At 42.8% G+C, this 20,565-nt stretch overlaps 1 protein-coding gene across 1 annotated transcript in view; it reads left to right on the forward strand.

Annotated features, from left to right (window-relative positions):
- Positions 1–20,565, forward strand: part of LOC144797893 (extracellular calcium-sensing receptor-like) — an 85,418-nt gene that overhangs the window by 57,059 nt on the left and 7,794 nt on the right. The window contains exons 4-5 of the mRNA XM_078668696.1: positions 7,239–7,471; positions 20,367–20,376. Coding sequence (XP_078524822.1) covers positions 7,239–7,471; positions 20,367–20,376 — 243 coding nt within the window. The remainder of the gene's footprint in view (positions 1–7,238; positions 7,472–20,366; positions 20,377–20,565) is intronic.

The following is a 20,565-nucleotide window of genomic DNA, read 5'->3' on the forward strand; positions in this document are numbered from 1 at the left end:
TTGCGCCATTCACCTTGTCCCCTATGTTCTTTAAATGCTTTTCTTGATACTTGTGTAACTTTTAACTGATGTAACTTGCAACATTATTGGTCCTCATGTAAAGCACTCTGTTTCCTTCGAGTCTAGCCAGCGCTATATAATATCTCATTAATTAAATATGTTCCATTTAGTACTCTTTCTCTCTTTGTCTACTTCCCTAGCTCCTATTCCCTCTCCCCTGAATCTCTCACCTTGCCTGCTAGTCTGCCTAGCCCCCTGTCCTTTGTGCCCTTTGACTAAACACTCGTTCTCCCCTTGTTGGGGAAAGATCCAATATTTATACTCTGGAGTCTCAGTAAACCCGCTGAGAGTGTCCACTGCACCAAGGGAGCCACTCACAGCTGAGGTATGGTATGGCACCCCTTGCCAAAGAACTCCTTCTCCCCTTTTTGGGGAAGGATCCAGAATGTAGGCCTTGGAGTCTCAGAGACCCCTCTCAGAGAGTCCAGTGCGTAAAGGGAGCCTCCTGCAACAGAGATAGAGAAGTGATAACACTTCCCCTGGGATCACAGCTTACTGGACTTTGGACGTTGCTTTGACTCGTCTACTGGTTTGTGTCCCTGTCGCCCCTCCCCTCCTCCTTCCATGCTGTGTCCTTCACCCTCCCCTTCTCTTTCCCGCCTTCATTACCTGTCTACTTCCCCAGCGCCTACCCCCTCCCCTGAATCTTTTTTCTTGCCTGCTTTTCCCCTTACGTATTTGTGCTCTTTGTTTATCTCGACCTTAAAAGTAACTATGTTGCCATGCTTTAATAACTGTGTGACCTTTGTAACAATGTAACCTGTAACTATAATCTGATGCTCTTGTAAAGCGCTCTGATACCTCCGGGTCTAGCCAGCGCTATATAAAATCTATAAAATAATAAATGAATAATAGTAGTGAAAAGCCTGTGGCATGGCAGCTGGGCTATACAACTATATGCTCCTGGGGCTCTACTGCAGTATCTTTTGACCCCCTTAAATCTAATGATGAAGTGACAGCTAAAAGGTCTGCACTTCAGCCTAGTTCCGCTGAAGGGGTATTTGTATGGAAGGAAAAACCTGGAGAAGAAGGAAAAGGAATGCCGACTCTGCAGAAAGGGGGACCAATCATTGATCCATGTACTCTGCATATACAAGGAACTGATCCTGCTGAGAAAATTTTGGTTGTATCCAATTTGGCGTATTTTAAATATTCAAACCTGCCAAGGAGCGCTGGAGGAGTGTTTGAGATGTAACTCTGTGCAATTGACAGCTCGCACTATGAAATTTATGACAGCGGTAACAACGTTAATTAATCTGAAGAATTGTTAAAAGTACCAATATCAAAAAGATTTTGAAAGTTATATTTCAATTGTGGATTGAGATTTTAACAAAAATGTTTTTTGATACTAACAAAGTAATGGTATCATGGCAATGTTTTTAATATAAAAACAATCTATATGAATTTCTCTTTACATGATTTCAAATGATTTTATGTAATTGAGCATTAAAATAAATCTATCTATCTTTGTTGGTGGACATTTTTGAAAAGCTTCAAGACAAACAATGACTTTTTGTAATGGAGTGGCAGAGTTATTAATGAATCTAAGTATTTGAAAAGTAATAAAAGGATGGACAACTGGACATATGGTTTTGGTTGGCAAATGCAATGGGGCTGTCCTCCTGATACTTCCTTCCAGCCATGGTACATGGTCATCAACCACTGCTGCTAACACATACAGAACCTTTAGGATGGGGTGTCCAACGTGACCATGGCCACTGTTTACTGTTTGAGCATGAACAAGTAAAAGAAAGCCTTCTCATCTCAACAAGCATGCATAGAATACCTTACTTGGACAGGCAATCTTCACAACTGAGTAGTAGCACATGACAAATGGGTTCTCTGAGTTCTACAGTAACAACACTGGGCAGTTCACAAAGTGTATAAGGGGAGAGGGAAAACTGACTGACAAAGCAGAAGAAAGGAAGCTACAGACAGACTAGTAAAGAAACCGTTTGAAGTAAAGTACAGAAACTTGAGATATAGAAAATAAGTAAATAGGATAATATAGGGATAGCAATAATTTAGTCCATACTTAATATAATAAAGAGAGAGCCCAAACCTTTGAGGCGGGTAATCTCAGGAACCACAGCACCAATCACAACACCCAATACAGCGTTGGAAAGGGCAGTTGCAGCAGAAGGACCTAGGCTATGCAGACGCCCACCATATACATTTAAAAGGTAAAATAACCGTGCCAGCAAAGTAGTCCCTTGTGGGCGTGTCTGCGTTGTGCTGTGGGCGTGTACTGGGGGCGTGACAAATGCTGGGGGCGTGTGGTACATTCCGCCCTTCATGCCATGTCTCATATCGTGTGCTAATCCCACCCTGCTCCCTTTAAATACCCCTTCACCCCATAATCATAATCCACCCTTACTCCTTAAAATACCCCAACACCCTTAAACACTAACCCATCTTAACCCTATAAATATACCCTATACCCCAAAACCCAAACCTATCCATGAACCCTAAAAATACCCCTGTACCCCAAAACCCAAACCTAGCCCTGAACCCTAAAATACCACTGTACCTCGAACCCAAAACCTACCCCTGAACCCTAAAATGCCCCTGTACCCCAAAACCCAAACCTAGCCCTGAACCCTTAAAATACCCCTGTGCCCCAAAACCCAAACCTACCCCTGAACCCTAAAATTACCCCTGTACCCCAAAACCCAAACCTAGCCCTGAATCCTAAAAATAACCCTGTGCCCCAAAACCCAAACCTATCCCTGAACCCTAAAATACCCCTGTACCCCAAACCCCAAACCTAGCCCTGAACCCTAAAAATACCCCTGTACCTCAAAACATAAACCTAGCCCTGAACCCTTAAAATACCCCTGTACCCCAAAACCCAAACCTACCCCTGAACCCTAAATATACCCCTATACCTCACAACCCAAACCTAGCCCTGAACCCTAAAAATACCCCTGTACCCCAAAACCCATACCTATCCCTAAACCCTAAAACGACCCCTGTACCCCATAACCCAAAACTATATACCTCAGTACCCCAAAACATATACCCCATACCCATACTTACCTTATCCAAACATTTAAAAAAACCATGCTTTTACCATTCATGCATTTACAGCGAATTTCGTTGTAAATGTATGCGTGGTAAAAGCATATAAAATGTAATGCCTTGCGTTATAATGGCATTGCGGAGTCATGGCACTTTCGTAATGAAAGTATGCGGAGTGATTGTATGCGGAAAGAAAGTTGCGGAATAATGGGTGTTTACCCTCCCCCAGTAACTACATTGGTGGCACGGCGGCCCACATCTCCAGCAACATACTCATATTTTTTCACCATCCATTTGAAAAATGCACAGGTCTCTCTCATTTATGGCCAGCACCGACATACACTTTTAGACACACCTCCCGCCACAAGTTCTAGAATTGCAAACTTTAGAGCTGGGGAGCTACGTTCGAATCTCGGCATCAGCTCAACATCCTGTGATTCCAGGCAAATCGCTTTGTCTCTCCGTGCCTACCACAAATGAATGTGTTCTTCTTTAATGTAAATTGTGCTCATGCCATGTTGTCGAGTTAGCGCTATATAATATTGCAATGAAAAATAAGGTAGGGAAACTTGAGTTCACACACTACTGAACGCGCACTCTTAAGTGCATCAGCAGTGCACTGTGAATCGGAGCGTTTCACAGGCCTGTCACAAATAAGAAATCCTATCAAAACGAAATCCTACAAAACAATATATTACTGGCCGGCAGCAATTCATACCCGGACAACGTCCGGACAGGCTGCTAGTAACAAATAGATGTACCAGGATTTGGAATTTTTTTCGGAAACGGGTAGAAAAAATTTAAAATAAGGAGCGGTAAAAGTGAAATAAATAAATATCAATGCACACAACAAGAAGACTTACTGGGGCCAGCAGAGCCATCGGCCGAGGAACTTTGGAAGGGACCTTCAGCGACCTCACCCGCCTCATCCCTCTTCTTGCCACTGGATGCTGATGTTAGACATAAATAAAAAAAAAGATCGGTGGTCAATAAGTAATCTCTCCAAAAATATTTTTGGGCAGTAAAATGCAATCACAATAACATTGAACTTTTCTAAATCAGATCGACTAGTAGTTTTGTGGAACGCCCTCTTCCAAATTTCCTAAACATACCCAACTCCTTTCCAAATTTACCAAACTATATTTTGGAATTACTAATAAATTGCAACAAATGATGCTTGCTTCTCATCTCATTCACAATCTCTAAACCCCCTTTGATGAGTCAATTCACTAAGTCAGCATTTTTCTTTCAATGCATAGATGGGCGCATACATACACATCACTGGGTAATTGCTTGACACTGTAAAAGCTAAAGTATCTGCATTAATTATTTAACAATTACCCCAAGCGAGCGCCCACAAGTACAATTAGGTAGTGCTGAGCAGCTGTCTAGAATAACAATCACATAATATTTGTAAACTTAACATACCTGAGTGTGAGCAGCATGCTTTCTATTTAGGAAAAAGATATTAGCATAGAACACAAGTAATAATATGAATAATTACTCACTGAGCCCCACAACCTCAACCTCTAGCAGGTCCAGCAGGTCCTGGTCTCAGGCCAGAATGTCGGACCACTGGCGCATCAGCTGTTGCTGGGTTCGTCAGACCCCAGAGCAATGGTACACTGTCTGGCGCACCCTCACTCAGTGCTGCTGTCAGTTGGCTGCCCTCTTGTTTGAGCTACATGGACACAATAAGGTTCAGAGTCCTCTCCCCCTCAAGCTGCTGAAGGAGATCTGACTTCCAGAAAAGTTTCCAAGTCTGAATGTAGAGGATTTCATCTGGACCAGAGCAACAACAAACCATTGATGTTGAGGTCTTCATGGGCACAGAAATCAGCCTTGCAGCTCAAAGCTTTCACAACTTTGTCAACAACTGCACCAGGATACCGCTCTTCGGCAACATGGCATTATCAAGCTCCATTTTGGAACCAGCTTTCAGCTTGACTTGTCGACAACCATTTTTGATTAATAAACGTTTCTATGCCCAAAGGTAAGCTTTCCACCAGGAAAAGCCTAGTCACTGAATCTGACTAGCAATCCATTGTGGTTGGCCTTAAGTTTTGATTTTGACATGGAGTAGCATGACCACATGGCCATGGTTGGCACTTTGCGCTTTCTAAATCAAAATTTAAAAAACTCATATCTCTGGTTCTAATTATCGGTAGTCGGTTTACTTATGAAAGTCCACTTTATGGTTCTATTTTTCTAACTTAAGGCCTCATTAGGATGGCGGACGGACCTGCGTCCGTCCGCCACCCCAGAGGAGGAGGGACCGTCCGCAGGGGCAGCGGGGTCCCTCCATGCAAATTAGGATGTGACCGCCACCCTGGAGGTCACATCCTGTATTTTTAACATTGCGGCGGGTGCTGCTTGAAGCAGCACCCGCCGCAATGTTAAAAATGCAAGCAGTAGATTTGCATGCACAAAGCGGCAGGCACCGCGCGGTGCCTGCCGCTTCGTGCATGCAAATGCATGGGGGTACCATAGGTACCCCCCCATGTGCACCCCCACCCCCCTCTTCACCCTGGGGGCCCGCAACGGGCCCCCAAAGAAAAGACCGCATGCCTTTTAGTGGTGGCATTGCCGCCGCGGAAAGGCATGTCCCTAAGCAAATCATAATATGGCTGGCGGTGTCTGATAGACACCGCCACCATATTAGAGCTATTCCGCCGCGGTCTCGCGGCGGACGGTCTTGCCGTCCGCAGATGACACCCCCGCCATCCTAATCTGGCGGGGGTCATTTCTCTCGATGCAGTGGTGAATCCGCATTCTCCAGGCCGGCGGTGGCTTCCGCCGGCCCGGAGGATGCGGATTCACCGCAATCGTAATCGGGCCCTTAATTTTGGAATTTCTTGTGTTGTGTTTTCACTTTATTACTGTTTGAGTACTGCATAAATACTTTACACTTTGCTTTTAAGTTAAGCCTGACTGTTTTGTGCCAAGCTAGGAAAGTGTTAAGCACAGGTTTATTTTAGGGACATTATTTGGTCACCCTGACCAGGATTGTGATATTGTGATTATTATTTGAGTAGATGTTCATCCCCCTCAACTAAATATTAACATTTCTTTCAAATATAATCTGTCTTTAGAAATGTTTTATTACCACACTAAGGTCATTGTGAGGACAATGCAATTACAATCTTTTGTTTGAAAATGCTTTGCTTTGTTAGCAGTGCTATGCAATCTATGAATAAACATATTGGATTTGGCTGTGAGACTCAGGTAACCAGGCTTTGAGGTCATACTGCAGCGTTTACGAATGTGGCCTTACCCATTTTAGAAGACGCTTCGTGCCACAAATGTATTGATATCAACCATAGTGCCTCCTGTTAAGAACACATTTCAGTTCCAAGCAGAAATTGACTTTATTCTGGTCTGAACCTCTGTTTGCTTGTTGGATCTCAGTTAAACCATTATGTCGGTGACCTTGAAGTCTATTCGTATCATCTGAACAGAGTTAAAGTCACTGAGCCATATTCACAAATAAATTCAGATAACTATAGGTGGAGATAATCTCACACTTCTTCCTGCAGTACTTTTATGACTTTATACTATTTGCAAAACATTCCCAAGACTACTCCCGGAAAGCTGTTCATGATGATCCTCTTTCAGATATGCAAGAGTAGGGGGTCAGCAGACACAATCATCTGAAAAAATACAGAGGAGTAATGTTAAATGCAATGATGTAAGGATGGTAATTTTCCAACCCCACTCAGTTTCCTTGAATTACTCCCCTCAAGAAGGACAGCACTTGGCTTAGATATGGATGACAAATCTCATCATACATTTAGGCACATAAGTTTGTGCCTAAATATTCAGCACTTTGACAACTTTCTTGGACTTTACAAAAAATGTCTGTACTTTTCCACGAGTGTTCAATTACTTGGGAAGTATTCCCACCCTGAAGCACTCTGTAAAATGCATTGTTCAAACAGAAAATTAAGTCCTTCTGCTGACATTTTTCATGTGAATAAACCCATTTATGATTGCTAATCAATATTTTGCCGGGCATTATGTGGCTCACACTAGCTGATTTAAATCACAATTGTTGATATTGGAAAATTCACAAAGGACATAAAAAGGTGCCTCAGAACATTTTGGACGCTCAAAAAATTGCAAGGACCTAAAATCTCTCCTGCTTTTCTCACCCACAGGTGCTACACTGTATCAGAAATGTGCATCTGCAGAGAAAAGGCATCACAGAAGTGTTCTTTGATAAACATGGTAACCCCCCACCACGGTACGACATTGTGAACTGGCAGAAGTGGTCCCAGGGCACTGTGTGGCATAGAAAGGTGGGGGAATATGATGGCAGTGCCCCTGCTGGAGAGACCCTGCTCTTTAATGTCAGTGCCCTCCTGTGGACAAAAGGAAGCAGAGAGGTAGGGTAAAGGTTAGTTAGAATATTCTTGCATGCAATGAAACATTTGCTAAACTAGACAAACCCATAATGATCTGTTGAGAGGAGTTTCCACTTACCATTTTGCAACATAGAAAATCTGAACTACAATCCATCATATATTAGACTGACCTGTGTATGACAGTGTAAGACATGGCAACTCATTTTGGGAATGCTCTTCACTTTGATTCTTTGGAGGGTGATTTATAAAAAAAATATGCTGGAGTCCTTGGAGCTCTCAGATCCTTATCTCTAGATTGGCTGTGCTGGTAATTAAGGGTGGGATCAAATGAACAAGAAGATAGGTACCATTTTATTTGGTAGCTTAATCGGTCATAACTCTTGGGTGAATGACTGCAATTTCTCTAGGATGACACCATATAAGGGTGCAGCCTGCATGATGGTGGCAGGTACATAATCTCTGATAGCTCCAGTGAATCCCACGACATCTTGCCTTTCTAGGAATCACCTCCTGAGGGAGATCACAATACTAGGACCCTGTACAGGAAGCTAGAGTGGACCATGCTTGTGAGACCCAGGGAGCAGCTCATTGGGCTTAATTAGATGAATTAGTATAAGTCCTCCTGCCCAATGTGACAGCCACAGTTAAGATTGCAGGGTCCCCATCCAACTCTAAAGCCAGCTGCTGGAGACATGATTACATGTCTTGGGGGATGAGAGCACACAGAAATGTCACTAGCATTGAAGAAGAGCCTGACAGTGGCTTTATTGTCACCATTGTCACCGTTGGTGCCAAGGGATGAATGAAATTGACCTGAGCCCTGGATCACGGAGCTTCTGAGGCTCCCCTCTCCCCATACTATGAGTACCACAGTGGGAGGGGATAGCTATGGTCCCTTTGTTCTCACTCCCACAGCAAGACCACTTGAGTTTCACCAGGCAGAATTCCTTAGAAGGTGTGGGAGAATAGGTAAAGAGCATCCCTTATGAGTAAAGCTCTGGCTACTACTCCGCTTCTCAATACTTTGACAGTAATGCTGCCTGTAGAATGCAAGGGATGCTATTTGTTGGGGAACTAAAGAGTAACAGTGAACTACTCCCCGAATGGGGGAACTGTTATCCCTTATCCTTCATGGACACCTGATGCAGTTTTACACAGCCACTATCTCATGAGATAAGGCATTGGACTCAATGTGTTTCAGGAATGTTATTTATTCTGTGTGGTGTACCTCTAGATTTTTCCTTTATCTGTATTTGCTGGCCATAGAACACTGTGCACTTTTCCCCTGTTAATCATTAGTAAAGGGCCAATGCTCCCCAAGGTAACATGGTTGAATTGGCATAACTTTGATTGGCATATTGAACTCACTTATAAATCTGTAGTCACCTATAAGTCTCTAGTATATGGTATATGATATATGGTTCCATAGAGGCAAATTGGGATTTAAAAGTAAATTTAACACTTAGCAAAAAGTTAAGAAATCCCTTTAAATTTAATTGTTGGACTTTTTGTAACATTAATTTAAAGTCCTAGGTAGGTTTTCTTATAAATGCTAAGAAAAAAAAACACTTTTAGAAAGTCATATTTCCCTGCCTAAAGCTCTGAAGGGTCATTTTCATGTGCTGTGTCAGGCTATGCCTGCGTTGTTTGTGCTGCCTGGTTACATCCCCTGTCTTCTCAGATCCAGTCCATCCTCTTCCTCCTGTTATTATGATCCTCCCACTACCCCATACTCCTTTTCCTTTTGTAAAGCACTCCATGGCCCACACTGACATGGCTCTTTTAATTTTGGCCTCCTTCCTACAGTCATTGTCCTTTTAATTTAGGCCTTCTTCCTACAGTTCTGGAAACCCTGCTTAACCCCATGGCCTTGGGGAGTGGCTACCATCTAGGGCATGGTCTTGTAAGAAAGCCTCGCCCCTACATATTCAAACTTCTTTCAGGCTTCCAAAGAAAAGAGCTTATTGATCCTGCGAACCTGTTTATTTTTTACCCTTATTACTACTTACAAGATCCTGCAGGTACTCTATTGTGGCATCTACCCTCTGCCCTGACATATATAGTCAACGTTTTCTGCCCAAGGAGATCACCTCCAAGGAAAACAAAAGAAACAGTAATTTATCGCATGGTAAGGTGAAATACCACACACTTTTACTTGCCAGGAAAAAAAGGCAGCTTTCTGAAAAAAGGCTTGTCGGACAATGGAAGGCTGAGTTATTTTTAGGTATTAAGGTTAGATGCAGCTGCTAAAGACATTCACAATGAAAGGCCACAGCAATTAAGCCAGAAGAGAAGAACTAAAAAGATCCTGAAGGCAAGGTGTCCCACTGAACTTTAAGAACTGGCAGGACACGTCGAGATGCCAACAACAGAGGTAACTGATTAAAAGGGAACACACACTTATATAGTATTGTTTAGCTAACCCTGAGGCTAATTCACGTCTTGTGTCTTTTAGGGAATAACAAACACAGACCCTCATTTGAGAGGGAGATACATGATTATCAGCCTTGCTACTTGCTGACACACCACTACAAAATAAGTCATCAGGAGTAGGGGTGGGAAGAACTCTCAGTTTTACTCCACAGACTCCCACAGACTTAAATAGAAGATTCCACAGAGGTCTGCCAACACGTGGAAAATATGCAGCTTGTGCTGCAATTTGGTACTGGTAATGTGCATGAGCGCATGGCCATTGAAGTAGAATTTTTTGCCTCTTAAGTATTAAATCTACTCGAGCAGCATCAAATCTACTCAAGCAACAGCCCTCTGACCATGACCAGGAACAACCGCCCTCAAAGAAAATCATGCTAAGGAATGCCAAATCTTGCTTGCGTTCACCAGCTCACATTTTCTGGTGCCTCACAGGAGAAAAAATCAGTCACACAGTGAATAGCAGAATTTGTTCAGAACTCCTTGTTAAAGAGGAACATGGAGAGACCAAAATTCTGTCTATTCCTTGAGCAATATAAAACATTCCACCCACCCCGAATTAGGAGCCCCAACACTACATCCCTCATAGAGACGAGGTACACAATCAGGAGGGATCCTGAGCACCACTAACCATGTGACCTTGGAGATCGGCGACCAATGTAGTCAGACAACACCCATGAATGAGGAGTAAAACTTCTCCTGGAGCACAGACAAAGGACTGGAAATGGGCAGGAGTTTCTGTTCCTCTGGCAGGATGACCATTTAGGTAGTGCCCAGGAATGTAATTAACTTCAATTAGGGCATCCCCTTTCAAGAAGGATATCAGATGACACCTGCATTGCCCTTATTTATTCCTCCAGCCAATCAGACTCCAATCCCAGTAAGGAGGAAGCTGCCCCCCATAATACTTTTAAGTGACCACAAAGGAGGGGTTGTTCATTTCCCAGGCCACACCGCTCCACTTGGGGAGAAGGGTTTCACCATCTTAGAATCCTGCAGAGAGGGGCACTGTTGTATTGTCTGCAGTGGAGCACACAGGAAAAACTGCAAAGGTGGGCAGGGTGGCTCTGTGGAACTTTTACCCCACCCACAAACTAGTGTTAGAAATAAATGTGGTAGCCCCAATATCGTCTTCATAACACTTCTAAAACTGAGGAAGATCAGAAGACCTGAGATGAGCCTTAAAGGACTGAACCTGTTTTGTCCTTGACAAAGAAGTGGACTCCACAGATCATAAGACTGGCCACCTGGTCAAGCTACACGAAGACAACAAGCTACAAGAGGTCTTTCCTGAAGATTTCCAACTGACCAGTGCCAGCTTGACCAGGCCTGATTCCTTCTGTTGACCTCTGCTGGAGTGAGTCTTAAACCCAAGTGCTGATCCTGAGGTCCGGGTACTCGGGCTAGGTCTAGCTAGGTTTCTCCTACCACCACTGATAACCTGAGACTTAACAACTATTTGGCTTTAAAGACCTCCAAAGAACTGGGGCAAACCTGCCCACTGATCTGACCTATGTGCTTTGCTGCTTGGATGAAGATTCAGGTTTCTCAGGTTTGAAGTTTCCACTGAAGCAAATCTGATTTAGCGGGATATCGTCGGGAGTGGATCCGGCCTAGTGGAGCCCTCTTTGGACATAGCCTGCAGCCTTATACCACTGGAGGAATTTGAGCTCCAAAAACATGACTAAATACAAAAGAATAAATATTAACCAGGTGAAGTATCCAAAAGTAGTCGGTAGGTGAGGGACTTTTCCTGATGCTGAAATTCCACTTTCTCCTAATCAGTACTTTCTCACAAAAAAAACAACATCTTTACTAACACTTCATCCCTTGGTTATCTTACCTTGTGGAGCCCTCCTCAATCACAGGCTGTTGCTGTGCCCCAGTGAAGATTTCAGACTTACATTTTGGGACTAAGTTCCAAGATAAAATCTCCGAACGAGTCATACCTGGTTTCTGTATCCGAGCCATGCTTCTTTGCAATCAGCCTGAAATCATGCCTATGTCCTGGTCAACTACGACCAGTTGACCAAGTTTCATGGTTAATGCTGGTGCCTCACAGGAGAAAAAATCTGTCACACAGTGAATAGCAGAATTTGTTCAGAACTCCTTGTTAAAGAGGAACATGGAGAGACCAAAATTCTGTCTATTCCTTGAGCAATATAAAACATTCCACCCACCCCAAATTAGGAGCCCCAACACTACATCCCTCATAGAGACGAGATACACAATCAGGAGGGATCCTGAGCACCACTAACCATGTGACCTTGGAGATCGGCGACCAATGTAGTCGGACAACACCCATGAATGAGGAGTAAAACTTCTCCTGGAGCACAGACAAAGGACTGGGAATGTGCAGGAGTTTCTGTTCCTCTGGCAGGATGACCATTTAGGTTATGCCCAGGAATGTAATTAACTTCAATAAGGGCATCCCCTTTCAAGAAGGATATCAGATGACACCTGCATTGCCCTTATTTTTTCCTCCAGCCAATCAGACTTCAATCCCAGTAAGGAGGAAGCTGCCCCCCCATAAATACTTTTAAGTGACCACAAAGGAGGGGTTGTTCATTTCTCAGGCCACACCGCTCCACTTGGGGAGAAGGGTTTCACCATCTTAGAATCCTGCAGTGAGGGGCACTGTTGTATTGCCTGCAGTGGAGCACACAGGAAAAACTGCAAAGGTGGGCAGGGTGGCTCTGTGGAACTTTTACCCCACCCACAAACTAGTGTTAGAAATAAATGTGGTAGCCCCAATATCGTCTTCATAACACTTCTAAAACTGAGGAAGATCAGAAGAATACTTAACCTGATGTCAGAGACCTGAGATGAGCCTTAAAGGACTGAACCTGTTTTGTCCTTGACAAAGAAGTGGACTCCACAGATCATAAGACTGGCCACCTGGTCAAGCTACATGAAGACAACAAGCTACAAGAGGTCTTTCCTGAAGATTTCCAACTGACCAGTGCCAGCTTGACCAGGCCTGATTCCTTCTGTTGACCTCTGCTGGAGTGAGTCTTAAACCCAAGTGCTTATCCTGAGGTCCGGGTACTCGGGCTAGGTCTAGCTAGGTTTCTCCTACCACCACTGATAACCTGAGACTTAACAACTATTTGGCTTTAAAGACCTCCAAAGAACTGGGGCAAACCTGCCCACTGATCTGACCTATGTGCTTTGCTGCTTGGATGAAGATTCAGGTTTCTCAGGTTTGAAGTTTCCACTGAAGCAAATCTGATTTAGCGGGATATCGTCGGGAGTGGATCCGGCCTAGTGGAGCCCTCTTTGGACATAGCCTGCAGCCTTATACCACTGGAGGAATTTGAGCTCCAAAAACATGACTAAATACAAAAGAATAAATATTAACCAGGTGAAGTATCCAAAAGTAGTCGGTAGGTGAGGGACTTTTCCTGATGCTGAAATTCCACTTTCTCCTAATCAGTACTTTGCCACCAAAAAACCAACATCTTTACTAACACTTCATCCCTTGGTTATCTTACCTTGTGGAGCCCTCCTCAATCACAGCCTGTTGCTGTGCCCCAGTGAAGATTTCAGACTTACATTTTTGAGACTAAGTTCCAAGATAAAATCTCCGAACGAGTCATACCTGGTTTCTGTATCCGAGCCATGCTTCTTTGCAATCAGCCTGAAATCATGCCTATGTCCTGGTCAACTACGACCAGTTGACCAAGTTTCACGGTTAATGCTTTTTGGTGCTATTTGTATTTAAAAATCCTAAATTTCATATCACACTCCTGTGATTTTTCTTTTGAATTTTTCTTGTGTTATGCTTTGACTTTGATACTGTTTTGGTACTGCATTATTAATGTACACATTGCCTCTAAGTTAAGTCTGCTGCTGTGTGCCATAGCTACTAGGGTGGTAAGCTCAGGTTAATTGTGTAACTTTAGTGGTTCACCCTTACAAGGATTGTCTTTGTTGGTTAACGTGGGTAGTCACCCACCTTGACTAAAAACCATAATATCTTACAACATAGGAATCTGAAGAACAACTTTTTAACTTTGTGACCAAGGGACACAGAGACCACCTTTGACTCTGGGATTTGTAGTGTCATGATTAATCTGGGCTTGGCTGGCGGCACTTTTTGCCTGGCGTCTTGCTGTAAGATTTATTCCACTTGATGTGAGCAAGAGCCTTGGAAAAACAGATTTCAGAATTATCTTCTTTTTCGCTGGTCCCTACTATTCAATCTCTGGACCTGTAAAACTCAGAATTTGCCGGATAGATGCACCAGTACTATTGATTTCCATGCTGGTAATGGAATGGGGATTTTTGGTACAACAGATCTGCTGTAGACTGGCTCTGATAGTATTCAGAGACTAGATCGTACCCTATTGGCAGCTCAGAAGGGTTCCATCCTGAAAAGCAAGATTGACAGAGATTGACACTGAAGACTGGATGTTTGGCTCCTCACTGCACATCAAAGCAAAATCACTAAAAATACGGTTGTGTTAGCAAAGGCATTGGACACATTATTTAGATAGCATATGTACACATTTTGATTAAAACATTAATAAGGTACTCATTGCCTTTATCTTTCAACTTTTTTTAATTGTATTTACTGATTCCTGCATTTACTCCTATCTGCTGTGGGATGTCCCCTTGTGCTTGACTCTTGTAACATAAATTAAGGTAAGGTAAGATAAGACTTTATTATTCAGGTAATGCTAATCAACAACTTACAATACATCACAATATGATCACCAGTTAAAACATCATCAATAAATAACATCATAAAATCTGTCTTCAATCAGTTGGTATCCTCAAGATTTACAGCATTTGCCCTCAAAGGAGAAATCGTTAACCCGAGTCGTATGTCATATAATAATGATCTTATTATAAACAAAATGGAATCCACTAGGTGGAAGGCGGTTGTTACCACAATGGTGGGGAGCAACCAGTGTTGTTAAAATACCCCTCACACACCAACAGGCCCCTTGGTGTCATGCTTCATCATCGGGGTCTTCGCAAACCTCTACGGGATGCGGCGTGCTACGACTTCACGACTACGCAGGAGCACTTTTCTTGTGAACTATGTGTTTGGTGTGTGTGAGTACAAAATGTGAGTGGTGAGGTGAAGGTGAAAAGTTAAAAAATACCTGGCACGTGAGTACTGAAAAAATGTTTATTAAGTCTCCGGCTGGTATTGTTAAAAGAGTGCTAGAGTGGTTGTGGTCTACTGATTAGGGTAACCCAACCATGTTAGTGCGTCGACATGTTTCGGAGTTTAAAGAACTCCTTCTTCAGGATGAGGATATGCACTACTTATCCCCACCTTACTCACATGTGTGTAGATTTTAAAGTGTGCTCTACAAAAATAAGATAAGGTGAAAATGTACCTATCTATGTTTAATGTAAGGTCCGTTGCGCCCAATTGGCGATTAAAGACACCTGTAAACAGAAAAATCAAGTAAAACAGGGTAATACATGTTTTTTAGTCTCATACTGTGTAAATACACAGAAGGGTAACAAGGAACAAAAGTGAAGGTCCAGGAACCCTAAAAAAAGGAAAAAAACAGAAAAAACGAACAACATATAAACTGAGACACACATTCAAGCACAGTATCTGATAAGCCCTTTAAGGGTGTAGTTTCTGACACAGATGTGTTGCTTACTTATGAAAAGAGGTCAAATGGCCTCATGAGCCACAGCGTGTTGGGGGGTCCGTTCTACCCGTTATGGCAACCTGTGAGGTATTCAAGGAAATGGATCAAAATATTGTAATCCCTCGATTTTGATGAAAGTTTACACACCATATCCATACATTCATACACACTCACGGTTACTCCCAGGGCTGTCTGGCTTCCTACCCCTCCACGCGGCTCCGACGAGTAAATTGTATGGTGAGGAGCGGGCTTTTTATAGTCTAACTAGCTCCAATTAGCCGCTGATTGAAAGCGGAAAAAGCCCATAACTGGACCTGACCCTTAGTCTCCATGCCGCTTCTGCGCGCATCGGGTAGGGCGTTCCCGTGCAAACGCGCATGTGCGGTAGAGCGGTGAGGGACAGGCGCGCATGCGCATCACCTCAGTATGTAAATGACAGCCTTGATGCAGTGTATTCCGCTTCGCGCCTGCGCGAATGGACGCCGTGTCTGTCTCCGCTCTAAGTGATTGCCTCAGAGATCGAAAAATGTATATATTAAAAAATCGAGTTGCAGAAATGGTTTAGGACTCGATTGGGGTTATTGGCACCATGCATAAATCGCCTACAAATTCAAGGATATAGATAAACCCTCGGTATGTAAAGGACATTAGGGGAGCTTTCAAAATTACTGTCAAAATTACTTAAAGCCTGAAGCAGCGAAATGACAATGTCAAAAAAATTAATTAATAAAAACTACAAAATACATAATACATAATTACATTATTCTGGAGGATTTTGATCACAGAAGCCCTTTGAGCTGTAGGTACAGTTATTACTGCAGATACGGTTTATACAGCATAAATGTTAGTGAGGATGTTCACCTAGGTAATGAGTTTTGGGGAAAAAAAAACTCATGCAGTTGGATATCAGGGGTTACCAGTTACTGAAGTGGGTGGCTATCAGTTATTTGGTGTACTTGGCAAAGTAGTGGTTTTTTTTTTAGCGTAATTGGCTCCATGGAATGGAGTCGTTCAACCCAGTCACGTCTGAGCCCAGACGAAACACCCATCTTTGCAACAGCCGTAATGTGGTGTATCTCATCACATGCCCTTGTGGAAAAGAGTATGTGGGAATGACCACACGTGCAGTGAAAACTAGAATTAATGAACACAAGAGCAATGTGAGATGCAAAAAACAGACAACGAAAATGGCATCCCATTTCCTAGAAGCACAGCACTGTGTAAATGACATACATTGGACTGTTATTGAGCAATTGCCATCAGAAAGAGGCTTATTTGAGAAAGAACAAAGATGGGTGTTTCGTCTGGGCTCAGACGTGACTGGGTTGAACGACTCCATTCCATGGAGCCAATTACGCTAAAAAAAAAACCACTACTTTGCCAAGTACGCCAAATAACTGATAGCCACCCACTTCAGTAACTGGTAACCCCTGATATCCAACTGCATGAGTTTTTTTTTCCCAAAACTCATTACCTAGGTGAACATCCTCACTAACATTTATGCTGTATAAACCGTATCTGCAGTAATAACTGTACCTACAGCTCCAAGGGCTTCTGTGATCAAAATCCTCCAGAATAATGTAATTATGTATTATGTATTTTGTAGTTTTTATTAATTAATTTTTTTGACATTGTCATTTCGCTGCTTCAGGCTTTAAGTAATTTTGACAGTAATTTTGAAAGCTCCCCTAATGTCCTTTACATACCGAGGGTTTAACTATATCCTTGAATTTGTAGGCGATTTATGCATGGTGCCAATAACCCCAATCGAGTCCTAAACCATTTCTGCAACTCGATTTTTTAATATATACATTTTTCGATCTCTGAGGCAATCACTTAGAGCGGAGACAGACACGGCGTCCATTCGCGCAGGCGCGAAGCGGAATACACTGCATCAAGGCTGTCATTTACATACTGAGGTGATGCGCATGCGCGCCTGTCCCTCACCGCTCTACCGCACATGCGCGTTTGCACGGGAACGCCCTACCCGATGCGCGCAGAAGCAGCATGGAGACTAAGGGTCAGGTCCAGTTATGGGCTTTTTCCGCTTTCAATCAGCGGCTAATTGGAGCTAGTTAGACTATAAAAAGCCCACTCCTCACCATACAATTTACTCGTCGGAGCCGCGTGGAGGGGTAGGAAGCCAGACAGCCCTGGGAGTAACCGTGAGTGTGTATGAATGTATGGATATGGTGTGTAAACTTTCATCAAAATCGAGGGATTACAATATTTTGATCCATTTCCTTGAATACCTCACAGGTTGCCATAACGGGTAGAACGGACCCCCCAACACGCTGTGGCTCATGAGGCCATTTGACCTCTTTTCATAAGTAAGCAACACATCTGTGTCAGAAACTACACCCTTAAAGGGCTTATCAGATACTGTGCTTGAATGTGTGTCTCAGTTTATATGTTGTTAGTTTTTTCTGTTTTTTTCCTTTTTTTAGGGTTCCTGGACCTTCACTTTTGTTCCTTGTTACCCTTCTGTGTATTTACACAGTATGAGACTAAAAAACATGTATTACCCTGTTTTACTTGATTTTTCTGTTTACAGGTGTCTTTAATCGCCAATTGGGCGCAACGGACCTTACATTAAACATAGATAGGTACATTTTCACCTTATCTTATTTTTGTAGAGCACACTTTAAAATCTACACACATTTGAGTAAGGTGGGGATAAGTAGTGCATATCCTCGTCCTGAAGAAGGAGTTCTTTAAACTCCGAAACATGTCGACGCACTAACATGGTTGGGTTACCCTAATCAGTAGACCACAACCACTCTAGCACTCTTTTAACAATACCAGCCGGAGACTTAATAAAAAAAATTTCGGTACTCACGTGCCAGGTATTTTTTAACTTTTCACCTTCACCTCACCACTCACATTTTGTACTCACACACACCAAACACATAGTTCGCAAGAAAAGTGCTCCTGCGTAGTCGTGAAGTCGTAGCACGCCGCATCCCGTAGAGGTTTGCGAAGACCCCGATGATGAAGCATGACACCAAGGGGCCTGTTGGTGTGTGAGGGGTATTTTAACAACACTGGTTGCTCCCCACCATTGTGGTAACAACCACCTTCCACCTAGTGGATTCCATTTTGTTTATATTAATTGCTAGGGGAGACAGAATCCACTACTCCCTCTCCCTCCCTCTTCTGTTAATGATTATATAATAATGATCTGCAACTGTAAACCGCCAGCTAACGAATATAGGGCCATATTATCAAGAAAGGGCGATACATTATCGCCGCTTTTATCAGCAGGAAACTGCCGCTAAAGCAGCGATAATGGGCTTGATAATATGCCTTTGTGAATTCCCATAGAAGCCCAGGTTATGGTTTCTAATGTGTCGCCCTTTCTTGATAATATGGCCCATAATCCAAATAACTTTGCCCGTTTAAGTGTTAGAAAAAAGTGCTTCAATATTCAGGTATTTCAGAGCATGGACCTTGTTGTTCCAGTTCAGTATAATTGCATTTTAAGTATACAAGAACTAAAACCAGCCCCCATAGGCACATGGGAGACATTCCAGCAAGATACAGATCAAAGTGAAGCTGAGGCAGTAAGAAACCTTGTTTTAGGCCATTTCTTGTTGGAATTGTTTGAAATCATCATACCATTACCCAATCTGACTCCTGTCCAGATATATGTGTACAGTAATTAGATAGCTATTATGAGAAGAGGAGGAATTTCTCAGTTCAACAGCTTGGACCACAATATGTTTCTCTGCACCACATCAAAAGCTGAATGAAAATCTATGTGGCATAGGTGTAGTTTTGAAAAGCAGTACCTTGCATGTTAGAATAATAAAGCCAGCATCTGAATGTTGGTAGTTGTACTAATTCCCTTAATGAACCCCATATGCTTCTTCTGCAAGAATAAACTGGTATTGACCCAGTCTGTTAGTTCAGCTAGCTGACATTTTGCAAAAAAAGTTGCCTCCCCATCCATTACAGAAATTAACCTGTAGTTGGAATGTGAGGATTGACTGGTTTTATAAATTGGAGCCGGTAGAGACTCTCACCAGCTATCTGGAAATTCTTGATTGTGAAGGATATACTCCAATAAGGTGACCAGTTTATCTGCCCAAAATGGCAGCGTATACTTGAAAATGGCCTGTGGAAATCCAATAGGGCCGGGGGCAACATCTTGGCGAATCCTGAAAATTATTTTCCACATGTCTCCTGTGGCTTTGAGTGAGACTTCCCCCTCCCAGTTTATAAATCTACTTTTGAGCACCCTTTGTTGATGATGCACCCCATGCATTTTCTCTAAGTTAGCTGGCAAGAAGGCTTCAGAGATAAATGAGGTAGAGGCAGACACCCTTGGCCCTATTGATTGATCCACCAAAATTCTCTGCTTCATTTCGTTTGGAGGCAGAGAAGATTTTACACCAATATAGGTCTACCTCATATTTAACTGAGTCCCAAATTGCTTTTTTACATAATGATCTTAATTTAGTAAGGATCTCACTATGTGTGCTCAGGTTTGGATTATTCCTCTGTACCCGTAAGGCATGGTTCAGCCTTTTTTTTGCATGTTACAAGTTGAGCAGAAATTCTTCTGGGCTGGGATCGTACCAGGGCTGAGGCTATTCCCACCTTATTGGTACCAGCTTGACTCCCCAGTAGTACATTTAACCCAGGTTTTGAGGTTGACTACATCTTTTTTTTCCTTTGAAGTCTGGAATGATGTTTTACTTTGTCAATGGTATCTATGGCCCACTGCAGCTTCTTGTAGTTGGTCATAGAAAGATAACCAATATCTGGTTGAACTTGTTCATGCAAGGAACAGGCAGATTTATTTGGATCATTTGCTTTCCAGCCTGCTTCCCAGTGTATATTAAGCCACCCTATATAATAAAGGGAGTGGCACTACGGTGAAGTCAATAACTGAATGTGAAGTTGCTGAGTGATGGTTTATGTGTGCCAGAATATTAACTTCAAACTGGCCATTCAAGATTATCAGACCCAGATGCTCCTTATTACTTATAAATTGTCTCTCACTAGCATCCTTCCTCTGTTTAAGGGGTTGGAACTTTGGAACATGTCAAATCTGATCAAACGTT

This window comes from Lissotriton helveticus, chromosome 12, assembly GCF_964261635.1.
Source record: "Lissotriton helveticus chromosome 12, aLisHel1.1, whole genome shotgun sequence".
Taxonomy (NCBI): Eukaryota; Metazoa; Chordata; class Amphibia; order Caudata; family Salamandridae; genus Lissotriton; species Lissotriton helveticus.